The 20,582-nt window shown below is 25.8% G+C and overlaps 1 protein-coding gene across 2 annotated transcripts in view; it reads right to left on the bottom strand.

Moving 5' to 3' along the window:
• Nucleotides 1-14,782: 14,782 nt before the first annotated feature.
• LOC107173702 (protein eva-1 homolog C) overlaps nucleotides 14,783-20,582 on the bottom strand; it is a 226,125-nt gene continuing 220,325 nt past the window's right edge. For both annotated transcript variants that reach the window (XM_089228263.1, XM_089228262.1), the window contains 2 exons: nucleotides 20,272-20,543; nucleotides 14,783-15,087 (listed from right to left, as the gene is read on the bottom strand). In XM_089228263.1, the coding sequence (XP_089084389.1) occupies nucleotides 15,010-15,087; nucleotides 20,272-20,543 (350 nt within the window). In that variant the 3' untranslated portion in view covers nucleotides 14,783-15,009. The remainder of the gene's footprint in view (nucleotides 15,088-20,271; nucleotides 20,544-20,582) is intronic.

Here is a 20,582-nt window from a genome sequence, read left to right on the forward strand (position 1 = left end):
TTTAATTATTTAAAAATAACGATATGTTTTTTCAAAACTCTATTGAGACTATATTTGACCTATACTTGTATTATAATTTGAAATAGTTAAATAATATAATGTATTATTATTATCTAATTGTTTTATAATTTATAATACTAAAAATATTTTTATATGATAAGAATATATAATATTTGTACATGGTTCCCAAATTGACGGAAACGTTTTTCACAAAAATAAATTTTGGCGGAAAAGGGTGATGCCCTTACCTAGTGGCTACTACCTACCGATCATCTATGTGGTACCAACCTTCTTAAATTATTGGAATTTATGTAATTGAAGTTCATCTAACCTAAAATTAATGTTTGCATAATCATTTAGGTACATGTACACCTTAAATTTTGACATACTATAGTTCTTGTGTAAGTATGTGTAGGAGTGTCCATCTATAATCAAAAATTAAAAAAAAATATGAGCGTTTGAAGTAAGATATTCATCTAATTCGTAATTTTAAAATGAATAACTATAGAATATAGATGCTTGAAATTTACACAAAATATTAACTTTATAATTTTCTATACGTGATAATATTGGAAATATTTTCACTTTTTTAGGGTTATTTAAGAGCATATGGAACATTAATATAATTAAATGTTTTTATACAAATGCAGATTAAAAGTTTTTGTTGGGTCAATAAGTTTGAAAATGTAATTCAAAGTTCCTCTTAAGTTGTTTTAACAGCAGTTTCAAATTTTAAAAATATATAAGCATGGTTTTTTTTTAAGCGTTTAAAGTTGAAATGTTGAAATGTTTCAAATTGAACATTTTAAATTATTCCATGGTTAAACATTTGAAAAATGTTCAATTTTTAAAATCATTTAATATTTAGTTATAAAAAATAAAATACTCAATTGAAAGCAATTGCATATGAGTTTATAGATGAGTAAGTAAAAACTAATAAATATCTGTTGAAATTATGTTACATTCATGAATATCAAAGAATTTCTCCAATGTTTACGGTGTATATCTATTAATAGTTTGTTTTTTTTTTTAAATTAATTTTTTGTCATAAGTTTTTTGTTTAATCTGTTACAAAAAAAAAAAAAAAAAAGAGAACAATAAGAACAATTTATGGTATATAGCTAAAATAAATATAAAAATAAAAAGGCAGATTGCAGAAGCCTCCCAGCGGAGATACTACGGCTCAGTAAAACATTTTGTTAGGCTAGCAGGTCACTACATCACTGTCTTTTAAGTTGAATAGTATTTATGATTAATGATAGTATCTATAGGTACCTAGTTGTTTAATTTAAAAATATTTTTTTCATAATATTTATAAAAATATATATATATTATATTTATTTTATATAATTATTTATACTGGTAGGTAATACAGTTGTATGAATAAAAATGTAAAACAGTTTTTTTGTCTTCTTTAAAAGTACACTTCTTGTATTTATTGACATAAAAAAAAAACATTTTAAATTTATACAACTATGGGTTTCATTTTATCAAATTGTAACACTGCAAATTACAATAAAAGAAGTAGATGCATTTTAAATACATAACTTATCCCGTTTACTCTCATGAATATTAAATAAGATACGAGTACGAAAATTGAAATTCATTATTTTCCACTGTTCAAAATAAAATGGCTATTTATTTTTTTTTTTTAATTATGTTAAATTGTTAACTTTTTCCTATATCTTATAGATGATAAACTATAAAAGAATGGAACAAAAAAAGACTATCACTTGATCTATAAATATTAAATAGTTAGTATAGGGTGCGTTTGACATGGGCGTTTTGAACGCTTTAAGCGCTTCCGCGTCGTTCGTCTTGGCGCTTTGAAACGCTCAGACTACAACCGTGACGTCACGGAAAATAGGTGGTACGTCATGAGTTGACGCTCATGGTCGCTTAACAAATCGAGGTATAGACATATAAACATAGATGTGTAGGTACCAGTGGCGTAGTTATGGGGGGGGGGGGTGTAAGGGGTTTCCAACCCCCCCCCCCCCCCCAACCACCCAAAAAAAATATTGGTATTTTATCTTCTGTGATACTGGTTATTTTTAAAGTAATCTTTTTTTTGCATTTTTCGATGATGGAATTAATACCAATTTGAAACAAAATAAAAATGACGTTTAGTTTAACTAATAACTTGTAATTTGTTATGTGTATATTGTATATTGTATATGGTAAATTATAGTGCAGGATCGCATAATACTATTACTCTATGCATAATACCTAGTGTGACACTGCCAGATCATACATTTAGTAGGTATATCATCGAACTATTCAAGGGATAAACTTGGTAGGTAGTATAAAAATAATTATTGAAAGTAAGGAACTAGACATACAATTGTAATCATCCAGGCACACATAAAACTATATAAGTCTTATGTATTATAATTTCAGTCTTGTCGATTGGGTGGTAATTACCTCAAATGGTTGTAATTTCATTTCGATTAGGTAGGTGATCAAATGTGGTAGGTATTTTAGACGTTTAGAGTAAATCTTAATATTCTAGTGGTACATTTGGAATAAAATAATATTCCTTAATATTATTAAAGAAAAACTCTTTTTATCGTTGTTGTGTAGGTACTAATATGAGTTAAAAGTTTTTTTTTACTCAATGCCCATGATTGGAAATAATATAAAATATTTTGCAATTTGTTGATAACTTTTGAATTCTTATTCTTATCATCGAGGGGACGACCAATGTGATTTCAAAGTATCAGAGGTATTTGGTATAGTTATACAACAAAGCCTTTTTGCTTTATCCCAAGGTAGTATGCTGAGTGCTGACACACACAGCTACGTTTGTAAGACAACTGAAACTATATCAAGTAGAACTTAATTATTATAACGGTTAAAGTTTTATATTTTTAAGAATACGACATAATATTATCACGATGGCTACCTATGTCATCGGTGAACGCGGTAAATTTCTAAAATCTCTGACTATAAATACATTTGATTATTTATCATACAATAATAACTATAATAGTTTATAAACATTAACCTATGGCAAAAGGTAATTTTATAAATTCCGTTCGGGTAAATGAATAATTTCATAAGGTATACATATAGGTCATAGGTATACCTAATGTCAGTGGCGAATTTTTTTTTTTAGGGGTGTTTTCCATGTCTGGCACCCTCCGAATTTTTTAAAAAAAGTCCTATTTATTTTATATTTTATCATTTTTTTGTTTTAGTACCTATGTGTATATTCATTAAATATTGGACACCTCCCGAGAAATTACCCAAAACACCTCACTGCCTAATGTATTAGTTGTAGACGTTGCATATAGTACCTATATAGTATGTTGAATTAACTAATAGTTAATCGCCTGTGAATAAAATTATGGAGGTAAATGTACAGTAAATTTTATGTATTCGCTGCATACCTTTATGATAATTTGCAGTACTCGCACTGCCCACTTGGAAAGCAGTAATAATTACATTTTTTTACAATAATATTTATATTTAATAACTCACAAAAAAAGTTTTATAAAAATATGCATGCGCTTCTATAATTTAAATATCATCTTATTAATAAATAATCAAATAATGAAAAAATAGTTAAAATATTATTGTATAATATATTGTTATAATTTAAATTTAAAATCATACATTTTGGTTATTGATGTACTTATACATAGTATTACATTTCATTATTACAACGAATGAATGAATGAACAAATAATTTAACTCTCTGATTTAAGTTGCATTTATTTTTGGGTTTATTTTATTGGCGTAATATAGCTATAAAAATATCGTCTATGGCGATTATCTAAGTCGTTGCGAAAGACTCAGTTTATTATTAATATTATTATTTCAGAAAATTCTTAAATCTCAATGAGCAAAGTAATTCTGAACTAAAAACATAACGCATTCTATACGATTTTTTTTTCATAATTTACAATATTTCCAGACTTTCAATTCACATTTGATGCGTTCTCACGTCAGCGTTACAGTGCACACGTCACGGATTGCACCGAAGCTCAAAAGAGTAGATGTTTAAGGTAAGTTTGTTTTCATATTGTTTTGGAGTTTAAATTTATTTTTCAAACTTTAAATAAATATTTAATGTCACGAAAACATGCTACCCAAGTGTCGTAGCCGCATATTTTATTTTTGAGCGTGAAATGCATAAAATATATCTACACAAGATCGAATAATTCTAACTCTGTCGTCGTTTTTCAGGTCACCGGGTGGCGTAGGTACTATAATTATAATAATTATAATCTAGGCAGGTGCTTGAACTAGAAATTTTGGTTTAATTAATAGGAATACCCTGCATGATAACTGATTAATCATAACTCATAAGACAATTTTATTTCTAACTAGTATTGTTTCTAAATCCAACACTATAGAAGTCATAGGAAACTATTAATTAGCATAACGTATATTCTATTGCTAAATTAGGTATATATTATAGTTATATATAAATTGTATTGTTCATCTAATGTCCGTTATTATAGGGACTAATTATCTTGTACTTGCATCTAAAAAAAAAAAATGTTCACCTAGTGGTAAACGCCTATCCTGTCTGCAGATGACCACCCCGTGTGTGGGCTTATGAAAAATATATTTAATAATCGTATTATCGTATCTATATAAATAGTGTAATATACATACATACAGGAATTCTTATTTCCCTCAACATTTTGCAATTAATATTATTATTTTGATGTTTTTCATATAGGAGATACCTACTATCTACGTTATATACCTAACTTTTATTTATCATAACCACGCTTATAATTTATTTTCTAAAAAAACAATATTTAAAAAATCTTATATAATTAATTGATATAATATTTATAAAATATTGAAATAAATCAAATACACCAACTAATTAGTAATTATATACTTAATCCTTCTATTATTAAAACAGAAATAAACCAGTAGATACCCGAGTTCTAGTAGATAACTAAGACTAACTTGTCGTGACTAGTGAAGAAATATTATATTCGTATAAAACTAATAAATAATAAGGATTTGAATGCAATATTCAAAACATAATAACATAATAAATTACTTTTATGTGATCACACTGGATGTATAAATTTAAAAAAATTAATTGAACAGCAAAGTACAAATTTCATTTTATTTCATTTATTATTTTTATTATTTTAATTTAATTTAATTTAATTTAATAATAATACATTGATTCAGGAAAATATTTACCTAAGATTTTCGATAAACTATCAAAATATGCATTAAAAACATTTAAGATATGATCACATACGTTTTGAAATAAGCTGTACCTATACTAACTAAGCTGATGTAGACTAAGTTTACAAAAAAAAAAATAAAAAAAATATTCAAAATGTATAAAAAGTCCTTGCTCTAGTATTACGTAAAAATATTTAAATACAGATTTGTACTAGTAATTTGACCAGATAAAATTAAAACAATTTTTGAATGTGGTTAATTATTATAAGAATTACGTTACGAAATTAAATGCAATATCGTTTACTAGTTTTATAAAATTAATTCAAATCTCTAATGCTGGAAAAGAATAAGATCTGGTGATAGGTGATTTTTTAGAGAAATACAGTCATTATTAAACATCTAGTTTTAGTAGAGTTTTTGGAAACTATACTAGATTTAGTTGCTTATTCTTTTGACTATTCTAATTGACTTTTTAAATCTAAGATTTTAGACATTAAAAAAAAAGTTATAACGATTACATAGGTATTTATTACCTATTCAATATTTTAAATGACTTATCTATTGTAATTATTATCTAAATAAACAAAAAAAACATACTTGAACTTGATAAAAAGATAGACGTACAAGTACTAATTACCTTATATAATAGATTATGTTATGGTTTTTATATGTTAAAAAAGTAAATTTGAGGCCTGGTGTGGTACGGTGGTTGGCCGCAGTCACTTACTTGTTCTGAGGTCAACGCATCGACTGGCGTAACTATAGCTCCCGGATGGACGATCACCTGGGTTCTTAGTAACGAATCCTCGTCCTATTTACATTTACATTTATTTTAAACCAAACAGTAAAATCAGGTTATGCAGTAGATTCCTTGAAAAAAAATTGCCTCTTGATCTGATATATTATGCATACATTAGTCGTATACTAATATGAGAATACCAAAAAATAACATTTATATTTAGAATACACAAAAGTGTATTTTGGGGCCTGGTGTGGCGCGGTGGTTTGCCGTGGTCAAACATCGCCTGGCGTCACTAGCTCCTGGATGGGTGACCACCTGGGTTCTTAGTGACGAATCCTTGCCCCACACGCTCACGTGTTTCTAAGCAAACACTCGTAATATTGCAATAGCTGCCGATGTAAAATTGGGCTATGTAGATTATGCCCGGAAAAAATTTTTTATCTAGCTTGGTGTATGCACACAATTATCACACCTAACAAAAAGAGTAATGTTGGACTGGTGTGGCGCGGTGGTTGACCGTAGTCTTTAATGTTTCCAAGCATTGCCTGGCTATTCAATTGTAAACTGTTTAAGTCTATATAAGATATCATAGTTCATATTAAAATTTTCAAGAATAATAATTAACAATAAGTATGTAAGTAATTTGAAATATTTTGGATGGTTACATTTTTTTCTGGAAACTTAATTTTTGTTACATATTACATCATTGTTTTCTAAAATTATACAGACACTGTGACTTAAAGATTACCTATCACACAGCAACATTTTATTTATTAGATTATTTCACTTAAAAATATATTCAAACCCGTAATAATTCAACTTCTAGTGTCGAGGGCCAATTTTTTAGGTACCATATGTCCATATAAAAAATAAAATAAAATAATCATAATGCCACATGACGTTTATGGGGCCGGAAAAGAATAATAACTATAATTTTAGTGTTGAATGAGGTCAGAGTTTAGATACTATAACCCATTTATAAACTTACATTTCAAAGTTGTTTGCTTTAATATGAGGATATCATTAATGTCAAAGTATTCAGTTATTCTTACAAGTGCAAAATATAAAAACTTTATGTACAGCAGTTAACAATAGGTATGATCTAAGTTATAAATGATAATTATTATAACTTTTACTATTTACGTCCAATCATATTCCCGAGATTTGATCACAGTTATTGTGTCAACCTTAGTCCTTAGATCATTTACTATAGATGTGACCGTATCCCGACACTTCATATCGCGAATCCATATATGTCAGTGATTCGTCGCTCATGTATATTATGTGTTTTAAATTGTTAACGCAGACGAGATCAGTGTGATTCTACCCATAAAGTATGACATAAGTTCTAAGAAGCTATAAGGTGGCAGTATTGTGCTAAACAGTTTCCACCCAGTCCTAGATTTTTTCTGGTAAAAAATTGTTCTAAGAGGTTAACAATCAATAGAACAAGTTGATAAGCAAACATGTATATCAGAAACCAACTAAGGATCTTTTTATTCAAAGTGTCCTAGTTAACTATCCGTCTGTCACGCGTTACCCAAATTCTATTAATTTTTCTACGATAATTCAGATTGATACTTATTAAACACAGTGATGTAGTCAGCCTTTCGGAGGGATATTGGGTGTATAGTACTGTATACACTTTTACCCTCCCCAAATCCTAACCCTGGCTACGGCACTGCCTTCCCCGCGTGATAAGCAGAAAGGTTAGGTTAGGTACCTATAGAGTCTATTGTATAGACTTTGGTGAGTTGAAGCTAAGGTGATGATAGATGACTACCATCACTGGTCGTGACCATTGAAATGATCTTTTCCTATTAACTATAAAGGTATACGACATTGTAAACATATCAATGAAAGAAAATATTTAAATATTGCAGAGGAAATAATAAATATACAACGAGATTAATATTACCGTAGTTTTTAACAAGATTTTAAAGCCAAGTTATTGTTATACCAGTATTTCAAAGAAAAAATAAATATTATTATCAATCATAATAAATAATGGGTCCTCTAATCATATTTTATTCTTTAATTTAAAGGTATACAATACAATTTGATGAGTAAATAAAAATTCACTGAAGTCCTTGCCTGCAAGCATAATTTGATTTTTGTTTACCTACTCAATTTTAAACTTATTTATTAACGAAGTGCTCTATAAATAATGATTCTATCATAATTTGATTATTCTTTATATAGTACATTGCATTTATTAGCATGCTGAAGTCTTCAGTGTGTATTACAACTATATATCTAGTTCAAACTAAATTTTTGTTTTGCTTCTCGAAAAACATTTGCTTGTGGGCGCCAATACCCTCTTTCCAATTTTTATTTTCATAATTTGAATCTATTAGATTTTTGTTTACTCAATTTTTAACTTTTATCAATGATGTGCCCTTTAAATAATAATTTTATCATGATTTAATTATTTTTAATTTGTTACATTGCATTTATTAATTTTGAGATTACACGCTGAAGTCATCAGTGTGTATTACAACTATATAACTAGTTTAAACTAAATTTTTTTTTGCTTCTCGAAATGCATTTGCCTGCGGGCGCCAATACCCTCTTTCCAATTTTTATTTTCATAATTTGAATCTATTAGATTTTTGTTTACTTAATTTTAACTTTCATAAACGATGTGCCCTATAAATAATGATTTTATCATGGTTTAATTATTCTTAATATGGTACATTGCATTTATTAATTTTGAGTTTACACGCATTTTGAGGTCTTTATTGTGTATTATTACAACTATATAGTTTTAACAAAATTTTTTTTAGCTTCTTGAAATGCATTTTCCTGTGGGCGTCAATACCCTCTTTCTCATTTTATTTGAATTTACTGTTTGAGAAATTTTTATTTTCATTTTTTACATTTTTATAACTTTGGGGCCTTTAAGTCAGTGTTATACAGTGACAAAAGTTTGTGACAATTGAGGGTGGTTCTTTTTCCTTGCACTTTGAGAAGTTTATTAATGACAGCAGTAGATGGCATTGGAATTTTTGGCTTGTCTGACATCAAATTCACACTAAATTTAAATTCTGAACCATCATTTTTTACTGATCACTATATACTGGCTGATTACCCATTCATAGAAATAAAAGTATTTTTGATTCATGTAATACTGTAACCTTAAAATGTATTGTAGAAAATTTTAAGTATAATATTATAATAATATTAATCATATTTTGTTTATTCTGGATGAGAAAAATTTAACTTATAAATCTGAATTTTATAATCAAGAACCTGAGTTTAGGAATTTTTAAAATCCTAAATCCGAGATTTATTTGTATGAAATGTTTTTACTTTTTTTTATGTAATACATATTATTTGAATTAAGACAACAAAAATCACTCAAATTATGTACTTAAAATCCCATTAAAAAAAAAAAATTATAGCTAAGTAGCTTAAGGAAGTAGCTAAAGGAAGCATTTTGTTTAAAATATTGAATTGCTCTTTTACTCTTTATAATTAACTTCATTAATATGGTAACGACTTTCATTATTTTAATATTTCTACTCTTCAAGATTTTCGAGTATAATGATTGAATTAGAAATATGTTTAACCATAATAATATAAATTAAATAATATCTATCTAAGTTATCAATATATAGAAATACAGAATATTTTAGTTATGAGTTTTGAAGAGTGTAATTAATAATATGTATAACATATTTTTATTATGCAGCCAGACCATATGTCATTGGAGGATTTGCGTAGAACACCAACAACTATTATATTATATCACTGTTGGTTTTTCAAAATTGAATGGATAAAAATATTTTACCCCACAATAACTGTACCTTATATATAGTTACCTACCTATAAACTTAGTTACTTCTGTCATAACCTGTATTATTACGCCATAGTTTTAAGTTTTTATTGGATGAATAAACTAAATCTGATTAATTAATAAGTATATTGATTTTTAACAATTGTATATTTTTACGATATTTTAACGTAGTACATACTTACATGTATAGTTATTATAGTATTTTTTAGAAAAGCAATCAAAACTGTTAAGTGTTTAAAATAGTTTTGAAACTAATTTTTGATTTTATCTCAACTTTTTTTCGGATAGCTCGTTAATAGATTAATGTTCTTTTCATCTGACGTTATTTTTTCCATCACATAATAAATTGTTTTTAATTTTTATAAAATTGAGCCCAGAGAAAATACTTTTACAACTTTGAAATTCACCAGGTTTGATAAAAACCAAAAAATTTAATATCATTATGTGTCACACAACGTTACAGAAAACAATATATTTTAAAACATTCTGTTCGTTCTTTCAAAATTCAAACATTATCTCATAAATTTAAATTTTTAAACGATATATTTACTTTGATTAAATTTTTGTATAACTTTAATTTCATATATGTATTTATAATATTTCTTTATTTTGACGAAATTATTGTCAGAATAATGGGTATTATTATATGTACCTATATTGTAACGTTTAATGTTCTTACATTTTAAATTTGTTTGTGGTGTATGCATCCATAAATGATATTTGTCTTAAACAATAATCGCAAGTGCCAAAGGTATTAAAAAGGAATATTATTTGCAACCTGCAGTGGTGTATCCAAGAGGCTTTTTAGATGTTGGTATACACATCTTCGGCTGTATTTATGCAAAGAATGTATATTGTACTATATGATTCAGATTTCTACAATATATGTTGTTACACATGTTCTCTTTCATATTTTATATTATTAATACGACAATTGAATACTACAATGTCTACGTGTCTGTTTGCAACAATATTAATATTTTACATATTTCGAAATATTTTAAATCGTCAATAATCTGCAACATTTGATCCCAATGGTTTATAATTTCGTTATCTAAATAAAATGCATACAACACTTTCGTCCTTTATTCATAATTTATATTGTACAATTAATGATATTATTTATATAATTATATAATTAATTATACAAACAAAAATAAATAACTATGGTTTAGATTACGTTTATGCCTACTATGTAAGTACTTAGAAATAACTACAGTAGGTACTTACAATGTTATGATGCAAAAACGCTGATGCTTTATTGTAATCAGATAATACATTTTTAACGATATAGTTCTAAATTTAATATCTATCTGGAATGAAGAACTAGGATATCTGGGATTTTGGTACTTGTGCGATTTATTATTTTCTTATCTCGTTTTATCGCTTATGTCTTCAACTGCGAAAATTGTCTTATTTTAATGCTAGTTCACTGTTTTTAAAGCTTAATTCTGGTTTTATTTTTATAATAATACTAGTGATTGAGTCAAATATTTGTATTATTGGTTCAGAGTTTCACTTGTCTCGGCCGTTTGGAAATCAATTAAGCTGAAAATAATTTTAATAAATACAATTAAGTTAAATTTACTTAACCAGCATCAATTTTTTTAAAATATATAGTTCACTAATAAATAAATGAGACTTGCAACAAAACAAAAATATAATTTTCAACTGCTTTAGTATTTTCTTAACATCAGGTACAGTGTAGTGCATTGCAATAAAGGTACCTACATATTTGCGATCAAGAACAATTTTAATACCTACTTAAAATTTGACATTGTATTGTATAAAACTATACAACGCTTTTAAAACATCAACTAGTCGCATTGCTAAATTTTTTTTTTTGCGTTTCACTGAGTATGATTATAACAATCTTTTTGGTAAAACGATCAGTTTAACGTCTGACTAAAGTATTTTGGAGAATCAAATAATGCTTTTCACAAGTAAGGCCTTAAAAACAAAATATAAAATTTGTGTAAATAGATGATCAACTAATACGTTGGTCAATTCATTAACTTTTGGAGCCATTAAACGTCTGTGAGTTAATTAAATCAACTTAAATTAAAACCATTAGCTAATTTAATAAATGGTCGAAGTCAGTAAATTAATAAACCAATAACATCGATTCAACCACCGAAATAAAGAAATACATTTCTTATTATTGTGTCATTCAATTCCAATGAAATTTAACATTTTCTTTACAAAAACTATCATAAAAAGCCCATCGTTTAAGTATAATTTTTACGTTTTACGTTACATTACATTATGATCACACACACATAATATATATGATACATTGTATTCAACTTTGAGCTCAGATATCTAAATTTGTACCTAAATAAATATAAATATTTTATTCATGCACGTATAATATTAGACGAGCATTTAATTTTAATTTTGTACGTTTGGAATTCTATGAAAATAATGCAGTCACAATTATAGTAAACTGCCAGGGAAGACCAATTAAGCAACATCATTTTTTTTTTGCATGCCAATAATGATTGACAATTGGAGTATTTTAGTTTGTACTGAAAGTTCTAGAATAAAATTAAGTATACAAGTTCATCATAGAGGCAGAACTACAAAATAAAATATGAACACTGTAAAATAATATAGTTATCAACGTAAACTCAACCCAATGTAGGTAACTAAAATTTTGTAACCCAATGGCCTATGTCACCGAGGGTATGTTTTTTTCAATAATAATAAAAGAAAAAATTGGTATATTTTATACTATATGTGATGTTTTCATTGCCCATTGTAAATTTTAATAAATTGAAATAAAAAAAAAAAATTTTTAAATACATAAAAATATTTTTATTGAAAACTTAAAAGTTTCTATTCCAAATACTTTTCTTATTATCTAGATAAGTAGTTTATTTAACTTAATATTTTTTTTTAATTAAACATAAATATTTATTTTTATCTTAATAAGATAAAGTTAAACTTATCTAGATGATTTAAACTCTTATTATTAATGATCAGTTACTATTATGAAAATATATCATGAGTTGTAGAATAATTGCAACTCGTAGATATAACTGTTATATAGTTATGACCTTGGAATATTGTTTGAACAATAATTTAAATGTGGTGAGTATGGTTTTTTTTTTTAAAAAATAAGTTTATTCGTAGTATATATTCATTACATATTTTATTTACATTGCATTGAGATTTAATGAAAAATAAATAAAAGTAAAAATTGTTTAGGTAAATATATAAAGAAACAATATCTATTACAATGATTAAAATGTATTACCTATTGTATAATAAACAAATAAATAAATAAATTGTATTGACTATATTATTTAACATTTTTATTTTGTTCATAAAATTATTAAATAGAAAGAAACATAATAAATTAATACTTTTTGTGAGAACACAAGATGTACAGTTTTAATGATAAACAATGAGCTATAATAATTATTAATATAGTTTTAAAATATAAATATAATAATCAAATCCAACAAGAAGATTAATATATTATTTACAACATTTCTTCACGTACAATTAACAGTTTATGAATATTAACATTTTATTATACTTTAAAACTGGGATAATAAAGATATGGTTCGTTTATATATTATTATTATTATAAAGAAGGATAACGATTGTGTTGATTTTTACTTTAAAACAATAATCTTATATTATTTATGATTTTCTATTGAGAAGATTTTATACTTACATAGTCGTACAGTTTAAACACTATGAATACAAAAACAAAAATAATAATATACTTAAATATTTTTTAATATAATATTTAAGTGCTATAGTCTTTAAGTAATAGAGAAATTAATTTTGGCTAATTATTTTTAGCTCTAATGTTATTCTTATGAATGATCATATTTATAGTTTTTCTATGTTTAATTATTTATAGGTATATTGCTTTGATTTATTTTTATACTGAGCTAAATACTGACTTTATCTATATTTTATAATATTTACTAGTTTTATACTAAAAAAATGTTTCATATCCATAAAAGTACTACAAAAAGGTATAGTTATGTTTAATTAATGATTTTATATACTCAGTGATTCTATCTGTTTCTTTGGCTGTGTTATGATAATTAATTTAATATTTTTTTTAAAATATATTTTTTTTAAATTTTTATAATATCTATTTATTTTAATTTAAACTTATTCTCATTACTTGATTTATTATGTTTAATAATGGAGCTTAATACTACATTTTCATCATGGTGGGTATAATATGCGATTATAAATGTCATTTTTAATCCTCATTAAGATTTTAAAAGAAAAAACAGGTTATCCTTCATTAGTAAATCGTTTGTTATATATACATATTTATATATATATATATATATATAATATGTTAAAGAAAAATAATTGAATTCTAAACTAAAAAAAATAAATTTTTATATTTTTATGATTAATTAAGCTATAATTTTCAATTATGAATGTTGTAGGTTTCAAAATATTTTTAAGTTGTACAGGTACAAGGAATTGTGGTAGCGCTCAAATTAATGGTTATTTATGTGAAAACTGAAAATTATCAGAAAGTGTATTTATATATATTTATGGGGTTGTGTTAAATTTAATTTAAATATAAAATTTTTTTTGAGAAATTATGTTAATCAAAAACAACAATCCCTAGAATTCGTTTATGTTGAATTTGTAAAAATCTCTATATTTATGTAATGAATAAGAAGTTTTAAAATGGAGTTTATTGTAATTAACCTGTCAAAATTTAATAACATACAACCAAGATTAAGTTTCTTTTTATGTAGACATTTATCAATTTAGTTATTATTACCTTATGTAGTTTTATTGTTGGTTACAGTTATTTTTAAGTGCAAAAAATCAAGTTCATTATGGTAATAGAAATGAGTTATCTGTATGAACAAGCTGTAACCTTCTTCATATTTTTACATTACACAATCTTCACAGCATAAAAAACTTGTTTGATGTAATAATTATTATACATAAACTTAAATTGATCATTCTCGATTCGTTTCTCGAATGGTTTCATTTTTTTAGTTTTGAGTTTATTTAATTATTGGTACATTAATCATATAATAATTAATAATATACTTAAAATTATATAACACGATTCGACTGATACGCAGATTATTTATTTATATATTATATACATTATACATAAACAAAAGAAATTATAGACTAAAGTAAATTCGAAAGTCTTTTAAGTTGGGTTTTGCTAAGCTCATTCTTGGGCAAGCAAAGATCCCGTCCGTTAGAAACAATACATTCTTGATGCGGCAGGATTTGCTGGCGTTTGAGATGAGCAAGGCAGCCGGCTGACCGTCTCCTTGCCGCTATTTTGTCATCCATAATAATATTGCGAGCTGTCATTCCTACACAGGCTTTTGGGTGCAATACCTTCGTTTCCATATCTTACCACCTTTAATGAAAACAAAAGTAAATCACGATTAATCATATATAATTTCAATATAAAATTCGATTAAAATATATTTTTAACTTCGATAATTACTATATGCTCATAATAAATGAAAATCATATTTGAATCTTAAATTATAAACAGGATTTTCGTATAGGTGCAGGCAACTTTTTTTTTTAAAGAATAATCGAGTATAATATGCTCATTATTAATACACTTAATCACCAGTCCCTGAAGGAGTTGGTAGAAAAGTAAATGGACATCTATTAAAAAAAAACTGCGAACAGAGACAGCCTATCCTATTGGTAAGTTTAAAATTGTGAGGAATAGCTTAATAATATGCAGTTGGTACACATAGTCGGTCCACCGGAAAATCCAGAATTTGTAAATTTTATCTTTCGTCCATACTTTTTTAGACATCGAGAGTTCAACTGAAGGAAAAAAAAATTCGGAATATCAGTTGATATTATTTTATCGTGAAATGTATGAGTGTCTAGTTTAAATACAGCTAGAACTTAGAATTACTAAAGTGCCACGTTATGATTGCTCAAAGGAGAAAAATTGGATGGTTTTGAATAGTTATCTACAAATTGTTATATATATATATATATATATACATATATTACTTTAAAATATTTTATTTTATTCTACTGAATAATCCACATGCTCTTTTGCATAATTATACGATGTTTAGTACACGACAACACATTAGATGATGTTACGTTAAGGTTTTACCTGTTTTATGAAAATTGTTGAAAAATTATCTGACGACATTAAGTATATGTTACCACTGTTACCAGTAACTATATTTTTAACCATTTTCCATTTAATATAATATTTGTGGTTTAGTGTTTAATGTCAAATAATATTTCACTGGAAAAGTGCATAAATATAAATGTATAAAAATAAGAAAAACTTTTAAAATTTATGTTTATTTAAAGTCATTTTCAAGATAAATGTTAGACTGTATTGTTTTGTTATATTTATGTGAAACTTTTATAAAGTATACGAGTATATACACTATACAGTCATACGATTATAAATTTAAGAATCGTTTATACCATTAAAAATTAAATAGACCATTTTAAAATGCATACTTTTTAAAACAGATTTCCTGCACATTATACATATTACATAGATCCATTATATTAAAATTGACTTATAAAATATCAACTTGAACCTGAGACATGGGCGGATAGGCCTACCGGGAAACCGGGCATTTCCCGGTGGGCCCCCCTTCGTATTGGTAATGGGGCCTTTTAATATCATATATTATTAAATTCTTTTTCATGTGGAGCCCCTTTTTAAAATTTTCCGGTAGACCAAAAATGGCCTATCCGCCCATGACCTGTGGTAGGTACCTATATCATTTTTTTACAAGCATGATTATTAAATGCTACATTTTAAATTAAATTACATTTTAGGTAAGTACTATATTGAAAATTGTATCATAAACTGTATCAAAATCTAACAGCTAAAGCCAAATATATCATTATAAATAATTTTATCAATTTTGTTCAACCTGCAAGCAATTTTTTCATAATATGTTTGACTATAGTTTAACGGTGATTTGGGGGGGGGGGTTGACGGGTGTTATCACTTATCAAGTTATCAAATGGAGAGAGGGATATTGAGATTTTAGAATTAAGCTAGTATTAAGCATTTTATATTTAACGTCTATAATTTTAATTAAAGTAATATGTTCTTTATGATTACAAGAAGATTAAAAGAGTAATAATAGTGAAAATAAATATTTTTAGGAGTCTCAGTCACATATAAATAAATTATTTTATATAAGTACTACTAATTTTTTCATAATACCTAACCTTTATTTGTTTTTCAAATTGTTATATTTTCTAGGGCCACCAGTACGTTTTGTATACATATTTAAATAAATATTATACAATATTTAAAATTTTAATATTTACTGTGTGTATAAATAATAGATATAAAAATATATTAAGATTTGTATATTTTCAATATTTTTAGTCTTTTTTGTTGTTAAAAAAATTTCAACTATAAAATATACTAAATTATGGCTCTGTGTGACATTTACTATGTACGAGATGGTAGGAATAACGAATTTAATTGCATACACATAAGTACAAGAAGTGGCCTCATTTTATTTTAGAATAACAATATTACGGAAGGAAATGAACTTTTTTTCGTAAGAATTCTAGTCTAGGTATTTTTTGAACAAACCTCTCAAAACTCATTTGTATACACGAAAACAAAATATGTAAGTAGACAATGAAGATTTGATTGTTCTTAAGGTCTTAAGTCAATAAATTTTATTTTTCAATGTATATTTTTATTGGAAATTGAAAAACAATCTATAAAAATGCAAACAGATTTTCTTCGCTCTGAGTAAATCGAATTCGTTTCATCTGCTGCATTACTTATTTTATTTACAATTAATTTATGTTTTTTTTCCATTTTTCTGATAAATTCAAAAATTAACTATTAACTTCTTCAATGCATCATATCTAATGTATACAGAGTGTAACAGAAATATATATATAATATAAATATATTATAATATGAAAATAAAAATTGATTTAACTAGTTATATGTACGAAAATAAGCTTAAAATTTTTTTGAGCCATAAATAGTTTAAGAAATATACTAATGCTATCAATTTAAAAAAATTTTAAAAATAACGTTTTTGCCATCAAAATTTGTCTAAAATTAGATATTTTGAATTTTTTCTAAACGTTTAAAAAAGAAATAAATATTTTCTAGACAAAAGTTAATTAATTTGTCAGTCTTTCTGTTGCACTGTGTATATTATGTGCTATGAATATCTGATCGAAATCATAAAATATTATGATCCATATGAAACTTTTTGAGTACATATCTCTAATCGAAAATCCTTTTAACCGAAGTTGTGATAATATTATAACAAATAATTATATTATTGTATATCACTAATCGACAGAGATTACTTGCTTCATATAAAACTGAAAAAATAAGTCAAATTTATAATCGTATTAATTAATATTAATAACATTTTTTAGAATCTTAGAAAACATTATTTCTATATATTATTAATTACATACGACAGTTTCCGAACATTTTTATTAGTTTGTTGATCGTTAAAATTCATAATAAGTGTATTGGTAAATCTGTTAGTCATATGATAAGAAATTATATTATGCATTGCACGGTATTCTAAAATGATCGTTTTTCTTATGAACAAAACATGTTCTTTAAAATGTTTTCACTCACAGAAATTATGAAGTACAATTGTACCTACCCCGATAATTCGAATTAAATAAGTAATAAAATAACTCGAGTAATCACAAAAAGAATAGTTTTTATTATTGTATTCTACCAGACTAAAAAATAAAATAATTAGTATGGGCATTTTGTTATTAAGTTATTTATATACAACTTTAATATAAAATGTTTTTAACTTATCTACATTTTATCGTAATCTTATTTATTATTTATTACCTACCTTAAAACGAATATTGTTTTTATTTATTTACTATATAAAAAAGGTGAGTATAATACTTTGTTGTTTTTGATCTTTTATTTTTTTACTCTAGTAAGTATATTTAAAATCAAATTTAATTTTATCTATTGTGAAAGTTTTTTTTTGCCACAAAGTGTTTTAATTGCAAAGTATAACTTATTTTCAAGTTTATGTTGTACAATTTTAAATTTGTTGTAAAAATTGTATACCATAACTCTGAATCTAATCTTAATTATATTTATTAGGTGGTATACGGGTAAGTATGTATTTATTATATTTTATGGTGTACTTATTGTCCTATTGAACAAACCTTTTAACTTTTAAGTCAATTATTTGTACTTGTTCAATATCGGAAAATATTTAATTTATTTTCTATGAGCTGTATTTTCATTAGGTAATTATGGTTATAATAAATTATTAAAAGTGATACTTCCAACCATTGAAAGGGTTACTAGCAGTTATTACAACATTTTTAGTGATTTTTTTTTTTTTTGTTAATTGTCAATTATCGACCACTTCAACTAACTTTATTTGTCTGTGATTGACTTATTGCTTACGAGTTTTATATACGTTTCTTTGACATTATTATGATATGTTCAATAAATAATTACTACACATAAAATACGATTTCTACCCCTGATATTTTGAAAACTGATTGTTTACCTACTGGAATGCCGATAAAATGTAAAAGTAAGACAATTGACCATAACATTACACATGAAGTTAAATCACGATTTTAGTCGTTGCAAAAGGACTACAATATTTTGTATCACTAGGAAATGTTATGGGAATTTTCGTTTTTCAGTTTATTTAAAAATTTGAGTTTTGAAATTGAATTTTATACCAATATTTGTACTTAAATAATATACATATATATAGCCTGTGTACAGCTTTATTAATGTTATCTTTTTATGATTTTTATTATTTTACGATTCAATGAAGTTCATCTAAATACTTAACGTGTGCAAGTGAAAATTTGCATAGGTCTACTTGATGTCATTTATGCAGATTCACGTATAGCCTAATCGGTACAAATTTACTCTCTTTTATGGGTAAATTGAATTTACATATTATATTCTGTAAGTATGTGAATTTAAACTATTTGGGTTGTGTAAATTTACACACTTTTGTACCAATTTACGTTTACGGGTTTACCAAACAATCACAGTTTATTATATTTCTCTTCATTTTAAAACAATTGTGTGTGATTTTTTAATTAAACAACAGGAACGTATAGTGTATAGGATAAGTTTTAAGAGTTTAATTTTGATTAAAAATGTTAAACCACTGTACTTTAAACGTTTAAATTTAAAAAAAAAAAACAGATTATATATCTATATAATTTATAAGGTAGAGGTTAAACCTAGGGAGAAGTAAATTATGCGATCACTCCCTCCTATTACGTATAGCATAAAAATAAAATAACTTCCTCAGTCCCTCCCCTCGAGAGAACTTACTTAATTTATTGGAGAGTAAATATTTGAATTTTAGAATTGCTAAATGATTTATAACATTATAAAGTTTAGAGGCTGGTACTGTTTTACATCTTGTTCGTTGAGAATCGTCTAAAAAGTAATTTAATGTCCTCTTCAAAATTACTTGACGGTTTCATTATATTCTATTTTCACTAGCATGTTATTATCATATTTTGCCTTTCGGGAACACAATATATATATATATTTTAATTATCATAATAATAAATCTCTTACTTCGCTTGGTGATAACTGTTGTGTAGGTATAACGGTGATGGGAAATTGCGTAATATCCGTTAAATCAATATCAGCGTCTACTTCGCTAATGTTATCGCCAAATGCGTTTGGGTCGATTGACATGTCATGGCTGCCGTTATCGGACTTATGCTTGTTGTCCAAATGTCTCCTGGAACGCTGCCAGACGAATTTGGCCACCACGACACATAATATGGACAACAGACCGCCAATCAATCCACCACCCAAGTACAAGTAAAACTTGTCTCGTTTTTCTAGAAAAAAAAAAAATACACAATAAATCATTTCCGTTC

Source organism: Diuraphis noxia, unplaced genomic scaffold, assembly GCF_037042655.1.
Source record: "Diuraphis noxia isolate RWA-SAM2 unplaced genomic scaffold, SU_Dnox_SAM2 contig0005, whole genome shotgun sequence".
Lineage (NCBI taxonomy): Eukaryota > Metazoa > Arthropoda > Insecta > Hemiptera > Aphididae > Diuraphis > Diuraphis noxia.